At 43.1% G+C, this 19,128-nt stretch overlaps 1 protein-coding gene across 1 annotated transcript in view; it reads left to right on the forward strand.

Annotated features, from left to right (window-relative positions):
• Positions 1-1,384: 1,384 nt before the first annotated feature.
• The window catches only part of myom2b (myomesin 2b), a gene marked incomplete at its 3' end in the record, with an annotated part of 31,522 nt that continues 13,778 nt past the window's right edge, over positions 1,385-19,128 (forward strand). Inside the window, 19 exon segments of the mRNA XM_079736501.1 lie at positions 1,385-1,458; positions 5,395-5,492; positions 6,845-6,902; positions 8,011-8,165; positions 8,466-8,555; positions 12,244-12,332; positions 12,548-12,598; positions 12,866-13,030; positions 13,432-13,446; positions 13,449-13,592; positions 14,094-14,235; positions 15,436-15,635; positions 16,593-16,646; positions 17,081-17,208; positions 17,443-17,626; positions 17,741-17,915; positions 18,129-18,254; positions 18,591-18,774; positions 19,027-19,128. The exon segment at positions 19,027-19,128 is cut by the window's right edge and continues 25 nt beyond it. Coding sequence (XP_079592627.1) covers positions 5,416-5,492; positions 6,845-6,902; positions 8,011-8,165; positions 8,466-8,555; positions 12,244-12,332; positions 12,548-12,598; positions 12,866-13,030; positions 13,432-13,446; positions 13,449-13,592; positions 14,094-14,235; positions 15,436-15,635; positions 16,593-16,646; positions 17,081-17,208; positions 17,443-17,626; positions 17,741-17,915; positions 18,129-18,254; positions 18,591-18,774; positions 19,027-19,128 — 2,139 coding nt within the window. The 5' untranslated portion in view covers positions 1,385-1,458; positions 5,395-5,415.

Raw genomic sequence — 19,128 nt, forward strand, 5'->3', positions numbered from 1 at the left:
AATCAAGATAAGGAAACATTAGGAGACAGAAAGATACAGAGAGAAAACAGTAAGAATGTGAACATAAGCTCAATACAATACTTACAAAAGTCGATTTAATTAATACACTCATGTCTCAACTATGAAGATAGAAAAATGCTGAGGTTAGGTGTGCTATTGTGTCAATTTACAGACAGATAGCAAGGGTTGTTTAGATTTTAGAGAACTGACTTGTTCCCTGAATGCAAGGGCAGAAGTGTGATCAAAGTTTTGGTAGGGACAATTACCACACAGACGTAACCCAAAATCACTACGTAGACTGAATCATGCTGAACAATAAATACTTTATTAAAATAAAATCTAGATTTACATGTGCACTTATTCACATTTAAAGTAGCCCCCCCCCCCCCCCCTCCAAATCGGCGTGTATTCAATGCATTATGTAAAATATATTCCTGTTATATTAAATAATAAATCAAAATATTGGTAGGGACAATCCTTTCTTTCCCAAAGTTAGTCGGGTCCCTCCGTCCCTATGCAAAATAGCGCCCTTGCCTGAATGATTCCTGTAACCAGACAAACTGAGACATGCCTAGCATGACAGAACGTCAAGTCACAAAGTCACAACAAAAGGCCCCAACCTGGTTATTAAAATGACCCATAAATAGACAGTCTCCCTTTAAAAGTTTCCCCCAGAAATGGGCACATGATCTTAAGTATGATTGATATACAATCTGTGAGGCCTTACTGACCATAAAAACATTTATATTCAATTGCAAAAATAAATAAGTAAATGAATGCAGAGTGAATGGTGGTGCTGTCTGTCCTTCCTTCCTAGGACTCTGCTCAGCTGTGTCAGGAATAGTTTTGTTGTAACCGTAGCTATCTTTATATTAATAGGCCCCTGGCAAAGGTTTGGTGTACAGCAGTCTTCAGATGACTGGGGACTGTGCAGAAGGAATCGGCTGGGAGAAAGACTCCCAGTCCTCTCATAGGCCGCAGCATTAATAAGCCCAAACTGTATAGTTCAGATTAGACGACCTATCAAATGAAACTGATACTAGCTAAGTAACTGGAGCATATTGCCAATTCATGACGATATGTGTCAACGGTTAACGTTCTGATGGTACGTGACTGTTGTTCCCCATCCGTTATTCCTTCAAATATTCTTAAATTCATCTCATAAATCGGCCAATCAGCGATAGCAACATAGCATGAGGCGCCAGGGAGAAAACATGGCCGCCAGTGAGCTCTGCAATGGCCAAGTGTATTTAAGCAGAAGGCCCCTAACGCCACTGAGAGTCTGGAAGGAGCCAGGATATATATAGGCTGGTCCCTCACCTTATAAGGCCTCGGCCAAGAGGCAGGTGGGGGCCTGTCAGACACACGGGTGGAGGTTTTGGTCGCCAGCTTGTTAAGGCTGACTCCCTGCGGACTCAGGCTTACGACCGAAAGGCTCGGTGCAGGAAAACTCGAGGGGTAAGGACTACCACCACCACCACCACCATCACCATCAACATCGGCTCCGTGGTACACCTGCCCCATTGTATAGTTTTGCAGCAGGTAGACAAAGGTAGGATGACGGGTGAAGGGTCGCGTGATGTAAGGTCGTGTGAAGCTGAGTACGTATAGGATAATGAATGGGGTCATGGGAGGTGGTTCTATTGATTGTATTATATCATGTAGGTGGAAGTGAATGATTGTCCGGTTCTCAAGGTTTGATGAAATGAAGATGGATGGAGATCTTGCTGTAGAGTGGATCTTATTGCCTGAGTAATGTATATAATGGACTCCCAGTGGACAGATAAAAGGATTGCTTGTTGACACATTGTTTGACTGTCTCTCGAGAGATTAACACACTGAATTGTTATTGATGGCTATTTTAACTCTCCTGACAATTGTTGAATTATCTTGATTACGGCTTGTGTGTATTTACATGCAATATAGATAGTGAAAGCTTTGAACATAGATACTGAAAGATATGTTGGTTAGCAGTCAAACTAAGCAATTCATGGGTTATGAAGCTGAGGGATTAGGATTTATGATTTGGATTTATGTCCTGAAGTCCTGAAGTGTTCATGGAGTGAACCAAGGAATTCAGATGTCCTTTGGCTGTCATATGAGTAGTCCTGGTCATGGGGCTGACTGAGGGTAGTGGTACTGTCAAAGGATGCAGGGCATGGTACTGACCGAGGGTAACGGTACTGACACAGGGTAATGGTACTGACACAGGGTAATGGTACTGACCGAGGGTAATGGTACTGACACAGGGTAACAGTACTGACACAGGGTAATGGTACTGACACAGGGTAATGGTACTGACCGAGGGTAATGGTACTGACACAGGGTAATGGTACTGACACAGGGTAATGGTACTGACCGAGGGTAATGGTACTGACACAGGGTAATGGTACTGACACAGGGTAATGGTACTGACACAGGGTAACGGTACTGACACAGGGTAACGGTACTCACACAGGGTGCCGGGTATGGTACTGACACAGGGTAATGGACAGGGTGCAGGGTATGGAGCTGACGCAAGGTAGTGGTACTGACACAGGGTAATGGTACTGACACAGGGTAATGGTACTGACACAGGGTAAGGCTACCGACACAGGGTAATGGTACTGACAGGGTAATGCTACCGACACAGGGTACAGGTTAATGCTACTGACACAGGGTAATGGTACTCAGGCCCGTCGCGAGAAGGCAAGCAAACCAAGCAATTGCTTTGGGCCAGCCAAACTGACAAACTGACAAACTGATCGGCGATAAGCATAAGCGACCTAGTCCTAGGGCGGCAAATGTGATGAGGGCGCCCTCTGGTGGCGCACTTAATTTATTAATTAAATTATATGAAACAAGCAAAATAAAACATGTTTACCAAACATGTTCCCAAATGGAACGGACAAGGGAGGGGACAGGCGATTAATTGATAGCGCGCATTGAAACTCTCACTGTAGTACGCAAATGTGATGAGGGCGCTCTCTGGTGGCGCACTTAATTAATTAATTAAATTATATGAAACAAGCAAAATAAAACATGTTTACCAAACATGTTCCCAAATGGAACAGACAAGGGAGGGGACAGGCGATTAATTGATAGTGCGCATTGAAACTCTCACCGTAGTACACCCCCCCCCCCCCCCCCCCCCCCCTCGGAAGTCTTGCCTGGGGCCCCCAAATTCCTTGAAACGGCCCTGATGGTACTGACACAGGGTAATGGACAGGGTGCAGGGTATGGAGCTGACGCAAGGTAGTGGTACTGACACAGGGTAATGGTACTGACACAGGGTAATGGTACTGACACAGGGTAATGGTACCGACACAGGGTAATGGTACTGACACAGGGTAATGGTACTGACACAGGGTAATGCTACCGACACAGGGTACCGACACAGGGTAATGGTACTGACACAGGGTAACGGTACTGACACAGGGTAATGCTACCGACACAGGGTAATGGTACTGACACAGGGTAATGCTACTGACACAGGGTACAGGTTAATGCTACTGACACAGGGTACAGGTTATTGCTACTGACACAGGGTACAGGTTAATGCTACTGACACAGGGTAATGCTACAGACAAAGGATACTGTCTGTAGCAAAGTGCTGACAGAGGTCTGCTACTGGGAAATTGTAACGACAGAGCTGCCCTGCTGGGATATAGGAATAGAAGAGACAGGTTGTTATTTCAGACAGAAATGTTTTGTCTTATACATCTTTAGACTTTGACACCAGACCCTTGCAGAGCTACTTATAAGCGTCTGTTGGCTGGGATAATGGCTTGAAATGGCTGAATTCAGTGTGCATAATCTATGCAGAAGTTCAATTATTTCTTAAAGGGTTAGGAATTACTGATTGAACAGATAAAATGAACAGTTAAGGGGAGGATATGCTGTTATGAGTAGGTTTAACTTCCTGTTCAACTGACTCAAGCCTTGCAGGTATGTATGCCTTTGAGTTGAGAATGTTTCATTTTACATTTTTCACTTGACACCAGACCACCAAGTGTTGTAGGAAAACAATGTTCTCTTTTGCCTCACTGTACATGATGCAAGACAGATGATGTAATGTTGCTTCTGGAATAGAGTGGGAAGGGTGGCAGATTCCGCCAAAGCGGAAGTATAACAAATATTGTTCAAATATGTAATGTAACCTTCAGCGTGCTGTTGTATTGTGTTTATTATAATATTGAATAGTTGTTACGTCTTCGATGGACATTCATCTACGGCCAGTGTAGCTGTTGTTGATGTTGCTCCCTCTAGTGTAGTGTTGGATGTAAATGTTCAAATTTTACTTCATCGTGCTTGAAGAAAAGGTCTAACAGTCTTACCAAAAGCGTAATTGGCTTGACTGAATGTGTTCGCTGTTGGGTTATTGCAATAGATTCACTTTCTATATATGGCTCTGCTTTGAGCTCGCAAGGAGTGGAACGGTGATGCAATGGTGTTCTATGAATAGAAAATTGACTGCAGTGGCAGTAAGTTTGTCACATGTGATGTGCAAAAACGTCACACCTAATACCGTCATACCTTTTTTTACTGGGAATGTCAGTTTAGTGCTGCGGAGATGATGCATTATGTGTTTTATATTGGGTTATTTAAGGAATGAGTGTGACTCGTGAGTCAGATCTCCGATCTACAGGAATTGTATGTGTACAAAGAACATCATTGCTTGGACATAAAGTATAAAAAGCAATGTGCCGTTGCTGCATCATTAAGTCCACATTTCTCTTTAAAATTATACATCTGCAGAAGAAGGTAGAAAGTTTTAGTCTAAATATGCAAAATTGAATGTTAGCTTATGTGTGTGGGTGTTTGCGTGTGTGTGTGTGTGTGTGTGTGTGTGTGTGTGTGTGTGTGTGTGTGTGTGTGTGTGTGTGTGCACCTCTTTATGTTGCAATCAATTGTCTTATCGGACATGATCTATGGTGAGTGTATCTACATAAATACATAGAAACATTGATAAGAATCTGTGGTGAAAACATACACACTAGACAAGACTGCATTTGGACAGCATGTGATTGATTTATGTTGGTATCTGTCGTATCTGTCTTTATACTTGGCATGGGTGTATTTATGTGTGTGTGTGTGTGTGTGTGTGTGTGTGTGTGTGTGTGTGTGTGTGTGTGTGTGTGTGTGTGTGTGTGTGTGTGTGTGTGTGTGTGTGCGTGCGTGTTTTTTGTATATCTTCGTTTGCGCGTGTTTGTGTGAAACGTGTGTGTTTATGTATGCGTATTCATATTCCTGTGTGTCAAACAGGTCCGGATCTACAATGTCTATGTACGTGTATGTTTGTGACACACGTGTGTGTCCCACAGGACATGCATCTACATTGTCTATGTACTTGTGTGTGACACGTGTGTGTTTATGGGTTAATGTAAAAGTATTCATGTCCTGTTTGTTACACAGGCCAGTAACTAGAGTGTCACCATGGCGATGAGATCTGGGAATTACAACCACGAATACTACCACAAACAGAGTAAATATGTGGTCAAAGAATACAGCAGGTACAGTTGTACAAAACTAGACTTACAGAGTTTTAAGTATAACAAAATATTGCAACAACTTGATAAAACCCGCCGTGGTATTAGTACTTATACTAGCATTATTTGCGCTTATAATAATAATAATAATAATAATAATAATAATAATAATAATAATAATGAAGTAGGCCTAGTCTAATAAAGAACTACCATTTGTAACCTAACCTACTATTTCTAACTAATTCCGGGTTTTTGCAAACTGTAACTCTTAAAATGCTCTCTAAAATGCTTCTTAAATGCTCTTATATATATATATATATATATATATATATATATATATATATACATATATATTTTTTTATAGCTTGACAATATTAATCAATCATAACAGGCTTTTTAACTGTTGTAAGCAAACAATGATCCCCACATTCATACAATTGCTTTAAAACGTAAAGGACACCTAAAAGAATAGTATCATATTCTCTAGTCATACAAATAGCCATGCAGGAAATGTTAGGATCAACTCCAGTCATCAGAAACTTTAGCTATCAATCCGTTTTGTTCGTTTTGTGTAAAAACCCAATATGAATTATCTTCATGGTTTTCTTTGCACTTTTAAGTTTGCGCAAGTACAACGTAGAAAGTAAAATCGCTTTTGCGTTTGTAGCACATTGCTCCACATTTTTTAACTGATGACAGCTCTTCTCAAACACATCACAAAATATTCCTTCTCATCACCTGCTTACTGTCAATCGCATGTTCATGTCTTTAGTGTGTGTACATACTTGTGTTTATGTTTTTCCTTTGTGTGAGTTTGCGTCTATGTACGTGTGTGAGCTATAAAGAGCAACTCTTTTTCTTTCAACGACTCAAGCCTTAACCTTGCTTTTATTTGACTAAGTATCTGCCATCTGTTAACCTAAACCACATTCTAACAATTGATTATGTCCTTAACCTTTGTCCAACACGATTTGAGAATGGTTTTAGCCATGCAGATTGTGTTGTACAAATGCCATTTTATTACAATATGCTTCTTTTTTTTAATGTGTTTTCCTAAAATGTAGGCTAGTTCTTTTTTATTGAACTTTAGGATGCATTTTATACTTGGACATATCAGTTGTGATAATGGTTTTGACACTGATTTTGACCTTTGCTACTCGAGGATAGAGGATCTTATGAGGATTTTTATGGATTTTTTTTTTAAGTTATCTTTCTAATGTAGCAAACTGTTAATATTATCGTGTTTGTGTAAATCTTGGAAAACAACAAACATTCACAAGTTCTTAGCCGTTCCATGTATCGAGTCAATATTCAGGGCTGGCATTACATTTTTTCCTAATCCTCATCAATGAGTGTAACTATCTGTGTGCCTTCAGCTCTGAGTCAGTGGTGGACGACTATCAGCATAAAGCAGCAGTTCGCATCCAGGGAGTGGTAAGGATCCAAGCCTGCTGCTGTGGCTCTGTCTCTCTCTCTATGTTTCTCTCCTCTCTCTCTCTCTCTCTCTCTCTCTCTCTCTCTCTCTCTCTCTCTCTCATTCTCTCTGTCAATTTCTCTCGCTGTCTCTCTCTCTCTCTCTCTGTCACTCTCTCCCTCTATCTCCTTGTCTCTCTGTCACTTTCTCTCACTGTCACCCTCTCCCACCCAATCTCTCTCTCTCTCTCTCTCTCTCTCTCTCTCTCTCTCTCTCTCTCTCTCTCTCTCTCTCTCTCTCTCTCTCTCTATATATATATATATATATATATATGTGTGTGTGGGGGTTCCTAGCAGGCTAACTGACACGGATGTCACATGGCAACATCAGCTTAATCCCAGTGAAATGATGTAAAGAATATCTTGAGGTCCAAAGCACAATACACATTAGCTTCTCTAGCGACCATATACCATCTTTTTTCTGTTGATGGCAAATATGATTAGTTTATATGGCAGGGAGAGCAGGGGGAAGATAATTACCATATACATAATCACCAAGGAAAAGAGGTTTTACATTTTGAAATACTGAGGATCTGAGGAGTTAAACTGTACTGACAGACAACACCAAACAGCTGAGCAGAAGGAAATGTCACGGAAATTGTGGGATTAGGCTGGATTTAGCAGAACCACCGCCTTGCCGTTGAAATCCGCTCATCACGGCAATGGTGACAGTCCTCCGTGTATTCCCGCCCTCTGTGTTGCTAAGTCATAGGAAAGACGTGGAATACATAAGCACATGGCAACTGTGACCGCAAAACCTGGACAAAGAGAGACACTGACAACATAGGAATGGAATTTATTATCATATTTTAGTTTCACATTTTCTTACCGTAGCTACTACAAGCGCCTTGGGATTATTGAAGGGCGTTATAAATCAAATGTATTATCATTATATCCTGAACTGACATTTTAAAATAAAGAAGTACATTTAAAAGTACAGATAGGCCTTAGGTATAGCAGAGGTTGTAAATGCATACAATTTAGTACTAAATAGTATGATTAGTATCAGTGCTTACAAATACCTGTACTTGGCGGTCATCGGCCCTCATTGTTCCTGGTCGGCGTTCAGGTGAGGAAGAAGATGGTGGAGAAATATGTGCGCGAGGAGCCAATGATCAGGGGCCCCCAGTTCGTGGTCAGGCTCAGGTCCCACACCGTGTTCGAGAACTCCCCCATCAAGCTTTTCTGTACCGTGGAGGGATTCCCCGTTCCTATCGTGCAATGGTCGGTCCTTACTCATTTTACCAAACAATATGAAATTGTATTGTATTATTAAGTCCTGTATTTCCACTTTAAGGACAATACAATTATATCTATCCATCTATGAATTAGATCATTGTAGGTTCTTTCATAGAATGTGTACATATTGAAATTCAACATAATGTGAAATAATGTGTTAGCTCCTGAACCTTGTTTGCTTTTACTTCAGAAGTAGAATGTCTTTAATGTACCACAGGTATGCATGAACGGCAGGTTTTTGACAGCAATGCATGGGTTTCTAATGCCCTTATGGTCCTGATAAAGGTACAAAGATGGTGTGATCTTGGAGCATGGATCTGCTGGACGGTACATCGTTGATGACAACGTCGGCATGCGTTCTCTGGAGATTCCCAGGCAGGTTTGATCACTCATTCTGGACAAAGTAGCCTTCAGTCACAATAGCAGTGTCAAAGGTCTTAATAGGTCATATATGGCTGAAACCCGCCAACCAAAGCCCCCAAAAAGGCAAGAAAACACTCCCTTAATTAGGAAGAAAGAAATCTTGAGAAGAAACACAGAACGGGCTATCCCTCCTTCCAGGGATGGTAAGGAGGGCAATGGATGCCATAATTGACAAACAAAGTAGTAATAAAAGCAAACATTTAAAAATAATTGAGGTTAAAAATGTCATACATTTTCAGATTGATCAATTGTTTCAACCAGCTTCAAAGAATTAGGGAGCTTTGAACTATCATTGGGCCGTTAACCATTCTTCGAATAGGGTATCGAATTGCTGCCTTTTAAACTGCATATCTTTTCTGCAAACCACCAATGTCATTCACAATTCATGAAGGGGAAATTTTCCTATTCATCAAAATAATCCATACCATGTTCCACTTCAGTAAGAACATGGTATGGCCCCAGTAAGATGGATATTTCACAGAAGGGTTGAGGAGAGAAACCACACACACCCTATCTCTGTCTCAGTCACTGTCAAATGCAAAGCCAAACCAGAAGCCATACTAGACGCTATACTCAGGACAAGACACAGGTCACCAGCAGAACGAGGAACCCTTCTCTCTCCCCTCTAGTTTAAGGGCACTCAGCTGTTAATGTGCTGAGTTGGACGCTACACGACACCTCAGAATGCTTGTCACTTGAACTGTGGCCCCGCCTCCAGCCAACTCACTATCTAAACTACTTCAACACACTTCAACCCAGCTCCTGAAGTTTGTAACAGCTCCAACCACAAGCACACACGCACACACGCACCCATACGCACACACACCCACACACACGCAAATGCACGCACACATGCACGTACGCATACACATACACAAACATTGTAACTCTCTTTAAACCTTGCCTTGTGTAATATACTAACGTGCATACAGGTACATGCATAGTACTTATGTGTATGCAGGTTGCAAATGATCAGATTTGCACCCTCAATTGTCTCATTCCCCAACTTTTGACTTTTTCCCATAAATGTCCCATTTAACACGGATCAAATGAACTCAAGAGACTTTCAGAAAATGTACTATGCAATAGCGAAGGAAGAACAGCCTGGCCCCCTAAAAAAGTTTCACAACGCAACATAATTTCCTGCATTTATATGGAAAATTGTATCCTCTATTGGGTTGCTTACATTTGGGCTGCTTATATGAATACTCATGTTGGATACAATATTCTGACATGCATAGTTACAAATATATGCAAATATATCCCCCCCCCCCCCATAATTTGTACCCTGTATGCATGGTCATACATACATACATACATACATACATACATACATACATACATACATACATACATGCATGCATACATACATACATACATACATACATACATACATACATACATACATACATACATACATACATACATACATACATACAGTGGGGCAAAAAAGTATTTAGTCAGTCACCAATTGTGCAAGTTCTCCCACTTAAAAAGACGAGAGAGGCCTGTAATTTTCATCATAGGTAAACCTCAGCTATGAGAGACAAAATGAAAAAAAAAATCCTGAAAATCACATTGTCTGATTTTTTAAGAATTTATTTGCAAATTATGGTGGAAAATAAGTATTTGGTCACCTACAAACCAGCAAGATTTCTGGCTGTCACAGACCTGTAACTTCTTCTTTAAGAGGCTCCTCTGTCCTAAACTTGTTACCTGTATTAATGGCACCTGTTTGAACTCCTTATCAGTATAAAAGACACCTGTCCACAACCTCAAACAGTCACACACCAAACTCCACTATGACCAAGACCAAAGAGCTGTCAAAGGACACCAGAAACACAATTGTAGACCTGCACCAGGCTGGGAAGTCTGAATCTGCAATAGGTAAGCAGCTTGGTGTGAAGAAATCAACTGTGGGAGAAATTATTAGGAAATGGAATACATACAAGACCACTGATAATCTCCCTCGATCTGGGGCTCCACGCAAGATCTCACCCTGTGGGGTCAAAATGATCACAAGAACGGTGAACAAAAATCCCAAAACCACACGGGGGGACCTAGTGAATGACCTCCAGAGAGCTGGGACCAAAGTAACAAAGGCTACCATCACTAACACACTACGCCGCCAGGGACTCAAATCCTGCAGTGCCAGACGTGTCCCCCTGCTAAAGCCAGTGCATGTCCGGGCCCGTTTGAAGTTTGCTAGAGAGCATTTGGATGATCCAGAACAGGATTGGGAGAATGTCATATGGTCAGATGAAACCAAAATATAACTTTTTGGTAAAAACTCAACTCGTCGTGTTTGGAGGAGAAAGAATGCTGAGTTGCATCCAAAGAACACCATACCTACAGTGTAGCATGGGGGTGGAAACATCATGCTTTGGGGTTGTTTTTCTGCCAAGGGACCAGGACGTCTGATCCGTATGACGGAAAGAATGAATGGGGCCATGTATCGTGAGATTTTGAGTGAAAACCTCCTTCCATCAGCAAGGGCACTGAAGATGAAACGTGGCTGGGTCTTTCAGCATGACAATGACCCCAAACACACCGCCCGGGCAACGAAGGAGTGGCTTCGTAAGAAGCATTTCAAGGTCCTGGAGTGGCCTAGCCAGTCTCCAGATCTCAACCCCATAGAAAATCTTTGGAGGGAGTTGAAAGTCCGTGTGGCCCAAAAACATCACTGCTCTAGAGGAGATCTGCATGGAGGAATGGGCCAAAATACCAGCAGCAGTGTGTGAAAACCTTGTAAAGACTTACAGAAAACGTTTGACCTCTGTCATTGCCAACAAAGGGCATGTAACAAAGTATTGAGATGACCTTTTGTTATTGACCAAATACTTATTTTCCACCATCATTTGCAAATAAATTCTTTAAAAATCAGACAATGTGATTTTCTAGATTTTTTTTTCATTTTGTCTCTCATAGCTGAGGTATACCTATGGTGAAAATTACAGGCCTCTCTCATCTTTTTAAGTGGGAGAACTTGCACAATTAGAGGCTGACTAAATACTTTTTTGCCCCACTGTACATACATACATACATACATACATTCAATCATACATGCAAACATACATACATACATACATGCATGGATACATGCAGCCTTTCTTTTATTTACTAGAATTATTTACTGTGCCTTAAGGCAACCAATACACAGTTTATGCAATCAATAATTTATCAATGAACGTGTAACATCAGGGGAGACCCCTGGTTTGCATGAGGTTCAAAAGGATTTCTCACTCAGCAGGAGTCTGGCTCACAGCAGAGATCCCCCCAGCATGAAACACACTGTTGTGTGAAAACGGAGATGAGGCATGTCACTAGCAGTAACGACATTTATTGCACAACAACCCAGCAAACATTTCCTCTGGAAGGATTCTGCATTGTCTGCAACATTACCCCTGGCAGCTCGCATAATGTTTCAGCGTCTGTCGGGCTGGAATCCCCCATTACACTTATAGCACGAGCAGACATCAAGAGTGAAATAAAAACAACTGAAAAAGCTTGTTCTGTTGAAAGAACGGTTTTTCAAAAAAAAAAAAAAAAAAAACGTCACCGCATTTAAAAGCAGGACTAGATCAGTACTGTCACTGTCTCAATGTCGAGCGTTGCCTGTGTGTTTGCTGTTGTCCCGCAGGTGTGGCACCGATGACACGGCCCAGTACTCAGCTGTGGCGTCTAACATCCATGGACAGGCCTCCTCTCAGGCCTCCGTTATTGTCAAGAGTAAGCGCTGCTCGTTCTCTGCACCTGGAGCTACTTGAAACAATCTCCACCCTCCCAATTATCCTCCACTCACGTTTGATCACTGTTCGCTGAGTGATGGGTTTGCATGTGTGTGTGTGTTTGGGTGTGTGCGTGTGTATGTGTGTGTGTGTGTGTGTGTGCGATCGTGAGAATATAAAGGAAAACAATCCAATGTTTTCTGTGTTACCATCCAGGGTTCAGGCAGGAGGATGAGTCCTGTTCGTACGCATGGCTTCCTTACACCGGTAAGGTCATCAATATGGATGGAATCTCATTTGATTTGCAATGTCTCACTTTAAGTGTTTTGACGCACACCAAGTGTGATGCTACTGACACTAACCTCGTCTTCATTTGACATCGCTCGTTTCAATGACTTTCTCTTGTTCAGCATCACCCCTTCCCCGCTTTGATTTTATTCACCTTCTATTTGTCTATCTCTATCCCTCTCGCTCGCGCTCTCCCTTTCTTTGTCGCCTCCTTCTATTGGTCTCTCATTCCCATACCCGCTCCAGCCCCGATGCTCCCCAGTATCAAGTACACTAAGATCAACATCACCTTCACGGAGAAGTTCGGGCCCGTGTTCGCCTCTGAGGGCGGCTCCGCCTCTCTGACGGCCACCATGCACCTCGAACCAAACCTGGCCAACCTGCAGCCCGACAGCCAGTGGTACCGCGATGGTAAACGTCACAGAATATATATATATATAGAATATAGAAGCATAGACATACAGTGTTTCAACGCCTTGACATACCGGGTTGGGTACTTGCTTATTAATAACCTGTATCAGAATTCCCTGTGATGGACTTGGATAAAGGCGCCAAACTATTGCTTGATGACTAATAGTAGCATGCATATATTATATGCATACGTACTATGTTTTCCATAGATGTTCACGCTATTTGTTAAACTTTCCAAGAGATGTCTCCATTCCGCTGCTTATTTCATTTACAAAGACCCATGGGAACATAGGTTTATTTGACGGCGATGGCGTTGTAATGGCGATACTCTTTTCTCTCCCCCCCCCCCCCCCCCCCCCCCCCCCCCCCCCCCCCCCCCCCCCCCCGCGTCTGGCGCTCAGACACCCGTCTGGTTGATTCAAGTGGGTGAAGATCAACACGGGCCGGGGCACCTCCACCCTGACCATCCCTAACCTGTTCAAGGACGACGAAGGCCTGTACACACTGCGTCTGGTGACCAAGGGAGGCACGGCCGAGCACAGCGCCTTCATCTCTGTCTCAGGTCAGACACTGCCAAGGAGTGAGAGAGAGAGATACATCATCTGGAGAGAGAGAGAGAGAGAGAGAGAGAGAGAGAGAGAGAGAGAGAAAATCTGTATGTAGACAAAAAGATAGATTGAGAAAGAAAGAGAGAGATATCATCTGTAGGGATAGACAGAGAGAGAGAGAGAGAGAGAGAGAGAGAGAGAAAAAATCTGTATGTAGATAAAGAGATAGATTGAGAAAGAAAGAGAGAGATATCATCTGTAGGGATAGACAGAGAGAGAGAGAGAGAGTAAGAGAGAGAGAGAGAGAGAGAGAGAGAGAGAGAGATCTTCATCTGTAAAAACTGATAGATTGACGAGAGCGGCCGAGAGCGAGAGAGGGCAAATTAACTCAGAGTGGATGGTTAGAAGAAGTCAAAATGATCATTTGTTCCTTAAAGTCCAGCCAGCCTATGTCTCGCGTCTTAATAAATACACTGAACGATGGGTCCTCCTTTGTGCGGCCGCTGCACTTCCAGACGGCCCACCCCCTGTCGCCGGAGCTCCCGGGGCTCCGATGGACATCAGGATCCATGATGCAAACAGGGACTACGTCATCGTGTCCTGGAAGCCCCCCAACACCACCACCGAGGGCCCTATCCTGGGCTACTTTGTGGACAAGTAAGGAAGAGCACATCTGTGGCACACACACACACACACACACCAACACACACGCACACACTCAGTCTCAAACACACACACAGTCTCAAGCATACAGGCGTACACACACATGCACACACAGAAGAACGCAGCAAGGCATCGTTTGGCCAACTGCCATGAGAACACTTAGCGTGGAACCCACAGGGTTCGTCATTCATAAGAAGCACTATTGGATGGATGGATAGGCTTATTTATACCAAGATTTCTTGTCTTTATTCCTAAAGCTTTACTTAAGGATACACTGTGGCCTATTGAACACAAGCACCTCTGCCCATCTGAATAAAGGGCATTTTAAACGGCCTCTCTTAATGCCCAGCAATGTGTTCTGTAATGGATTCTGTTTATTTACATTTAATATATAATCATTTCTATAACTTGATTCAACATAACGTCATCATTTCTGTACTCATTCTAAAATGTGGTCCTACTTAGTTCATTTTGTACTATTTTATCTTTTTAGCTTTGTCTAATATGCCAATTCAGACTCATGCCATTGAGCAGCAGGTAGAGATTTGGGACCATGCTAAAGACAGATTGTACTGCGGACATCAAACCCAATACCTTTCCCTAGTCTCTCGTCCTTACTCCCTTGTCTCTCGTCCCTAGTTACACCTCCCTTATCTCTAGTCCCTCATCCCTAGTCCCTACTCCCTAGTCCCTACTCCTTTGTCTCTAGTCCCTAGTCCCTCGTCCCTCGTCCCTCGTCCCTAGTCTCTAGTCCCTAGTCCCTACTCCCTCATCCCTATACCCCGTTGTCTCTAGTCCCTAGTTCCTAATCCCTCATCCCTACTCCTTTGTCTCTAGTCCCTAGTTCCTAATCCCTCATCCCTACTCCTTTGTCTCTAGTCCCTAGTTCCTACTTCCTCGTCCCAAGTCCCTTGTCCCTCGTCCCTAGTGCCTAGTCCCGACTCCCTCATCCCTACTCCTTTGTCTCTCGTCCCTAGTCCCTTGTCCCTCGTCCCTAGTCCCTACTCCCTCATCCCTACTCCTTTGTCTCTCGTCCCTAGTCCCTTGTCCCTCGTCCCTAGTCCCTAGTCCTTTGTCCCTAGTCCCTAGTCCCTTGTCCCTCGTCCCTAGTCCCTAGTCCTTTGTCCCTAGTCCCTAGTCCCTTGTCCCTCGTCCCTACACTAACCTGCTACATGACTCTTCTTCTTTTCCCAGATGTGAGGTGGGGACAGAGAACTGGGCCCAGTGCAACGACCACCCCATTAAGATCTGTAAATACCCCGTCCCCGGCCTGTTCGAGGGACACTCCTACTACTTCAGGGTGCGAGCCGTCAACGCGCGCGGTATCAGCAAGCCGTCCCGCATGTCCGACCCCATCGCCGCTCTGGACCCCACCGAGTTCGAGAGGCTGCACGGTGAGAAGCACACGGAGGAAGAAGATACCACTCTATTAATAACATAGGGGAGATCAAGGTGTTCATTTATATTAATACAGTGGATTATCCGCAATACACACCACTGCTATATGGCACGATGGAATGTGACTGGTATGCATTTCAGCACGTTCTGTTATTCTTGTTATTGTAGATTGTTTATTTTTGGACATTTTCGGCATAAGTTGCTGGTTAAAGCTAGCAAGCCTTTTAGGACATACCAAGGATTCAAGCAATCGTCCAAAATAGATTATAAATAAAGTGTTGAATTGGTCAATGTTCTCTGTGAGGAGGACAAAAAAATAATCTTGTTACCTTGGTCTCATGTCATATACACTAATGGATTCAGAAATGGGGGAGTTCTTTATAACCAAGTCTTTCTGGGCATTTGTATTCCAGTGTTTGACATAATAGCTTTTTTCTTTACATTTGCCCTTACATTTTTGACACTCAGCCAAATGATGTCATCGTTAAACTGCTTATATTTGTACAAGAGAACGTCATCTTCAATTATGACATGAATATATTTTCCTATCAGGTGCCAACAATGATATTTCACTGTGTTGACATTATGGACAGGATCCAATGTGCTCCACTCCTAGACACTGACTAATGGGCCTGACTGATTCATTTATTAACATAATGAATGAGATATGTAGAGATTAAAAAACATAATCAAATTCTTCAGCTCATTATTTTAATTTCCTTTTTAGCACTAGACAGATGGCCTCTGTATCTTGGTCATTACGAATGAGACCTTATGAAAGCTTCATGTTGCGCTGTTTCAATCCACCTACTGAATACTCTGTGTTTATTTTATTGGGAACAACCATAGACCTTTGGTTGAACCAAGATGCGGCTCAGTGTGTCATAACATACTTTCATAACTTATTAACGTTGTCAATGATTTAGTTATGATTTTCTTGCTTCAACCTGCAGCCTTAAAACTCGGAGGAAAACTTGATGTGGTTACTTACGACGACGATATGGAAGGTAGGTTGATAAATATAGACGTACAGTAATTTGTACTCCATTATATAATTATGAATTAGCAAAAATCTCTGTGTTGATAAAATGGTAGTAAAGATAAGATGGGTCTAGAATATGCAATTATGAACCATTAGCTGTGATGGAAATGTGATGTAACATGTGATTAAGGATTTCAACAACCATTTTTCGGATATTAACGGATATTAAGTTGAAGCACTGAGAGAGGTGATTATATCTGTCCTACTGCTAACAACGTAGTCTGAGGAATCAAAGCAATAATAATAATAAAATTGATCTACATGTGCATGACTTTGTGTGTGCGTGAGTGTATGTGCGTGAATGTGTGCGTGTCTACGTGTGGGCATGCGGGCACACATTGACCATCATGTGGGCGACCATCACCTCTTTGTATTCTTGTGGGTGACTTCCATCCGCAGCTGAGGGCAAACCTCCCGGGGTTTCATCAGGGATCTACGCCTCAGAGACAGACAGGACTTATGTCGTTCTGAGCTGGAAGGCCCCTGCCTACTCCAGCAAGGCACCCATGTGGTACTACATTGAAAAGGTAACGTGTGGAATACATAAATACCACCAGACAAATACACCACCTAATCCCATATGTCTGTGGACATAACCCTGCTTTCTGAAGGTGGGGTTCTGATCGTGCTATGCGTTGAGTTTTGTGGAGCGCACAAGTCACGACAACTAGCCGAGAAAAGTGGCCACTTCTATTTGTTGCTCAGGCTTTTCTGAAGCAACAGTGTTAGCGAACCCCTCGTCTCTTCCCCCCTCCAAACAGTGCCAGGTCGGCACCGCTGCATGGCAGCGCGTGAACACACAGGTGCCCATCAGATCCCCTCGCTACGCCGTGTTTGACCTGGCCGAGGGCAAAGAGTACCAGTTCAGAGTGCTGTCCGCCAACATGTACGGTACCAGTGAACCATCCGAACCATCTAAACTTATCCAGACCCAGGCACTCAAAGGTCAGCTCGATCAATTATATATTTTCTAATTTGCAGAATCCTATTTTATGAACGTCCTTTTTTTTGTTATAAAAATCACTGTTTTTTATTGATTGATTAATTTGTTCCCTGCAGGTGTACCATCAGCCCCTGGTCAGGTGATTTCCACCAGGGAAACGGATACATCTTTATTGATCCAATGGGCTCCTCCTAAGGAACCCAACAACCTGATTGGTTACTACATCGACCAGTGTGTGAAAGGATCTAAGGACTGGACCTCAGCTAATCACAAGCCTCACAGCAGCACAAAGTACGTGCTGGTGGGATCGTGTTGTTTCATGTACTCAAGAACTGTTTGGCTGTATGACTCAAGATTCTAGGTTGGTCACACCTGCCTGCGTTCAGCGCAGTCAAGCCGTTCCGATCTCACACACAACCTCTATGTGTGTCTCGTAGTCATAACAACGGCGTGTTTCCAGGGCTAGAGGGATTAATATGTATTATCTTTTCCCGCCCTCGACAGGTTTGTTGTGAGCGGACTGACCACCGGCGAGACGTACGTGTTCCGCGTCCAGGCCATTAATGAGCTGGGCCTGAGCGACGAATCCCAGGAGTCCTCCCCCCTCTCTGTAAAAGCGGCACTCAGTCAGTACTTTTTAATTAGTCTCCTCGTTATCATTGTGGTTGCTCCCCTATGTTTGTTTTACACGATACCGCCGTGCTAATAATGATGCAGGGTGCATCTTGACCACACACCTTAACAGTGGTTAGGGGGTTTAAAGGGCACCTTAAAGGTGTTTGACTTCCAGCCATGGGTTTTGAACCCCAATGTCCGCAGTCTTCGACGACACCTATCCATGCAAGAGGCCTAACCCCCCTCCCTGTCCTTTAATTGTTTTTTAAAATTCATATTAAGTGGCTTTCAGTAAAAAAAACGTTTCCGAAAACGGTCCCTGACTTCGATGAACTTGAACCTTCCAGCCAGCCCCACTGCTCCATACGACATTGCGTTGCTGGGCTGCGATGGTCAGTCCATGGTGCTGAACTGGAAGAAGCCGCTCCACACCGGAGGTACCGCCATCAGTGCCTACTTCGTAGACAAGAGACGCAGCGGCGCTACCGTGTGGAGGGAGGTTCACATCCCAGCGGTCACCGAGAGAGTGTATCAGGTATCCCCCCGTCCATGTTATGTTCCTGTTCGGCTCACTTTTTCGAGCTCATTATGCATATGGCTTATCGTCTTTTACTTGTCATTGTCATTTATTTAATTGTTCTATTATTTTTTTGTTCTATAATTCAACCAATTATTATTTTAATTGATTGATTAATTATTTTGTATATTGATGATTAGGATGACTGCTTGGCAATAGTTACAATAAACAGCAATAAAGATATGAATTTCTTGTTCTATTAACTGCTAGGTGGAGGGCTTGACTCAGGGAGCAATCTATCAGTTCCGGGTGTATGCAGCTAACCTGGCTGGTCTTGGAAAGTCTTCAAAAGCCTCAGCTGACTTCTCCTGT

Source organism: Pollachius pollachius (genome assembly GCF_949987615.1).
Source record: "Pollachius pollachius genome assembly, chromosome: 5".
NCBI classification, from domain to species: domain Eukaryota; kingdom Metazoa; phylum Chordata; class Actinopteri; order Gadiformes; family Gadidae; genus Pollachius; species Pollachius pollachius.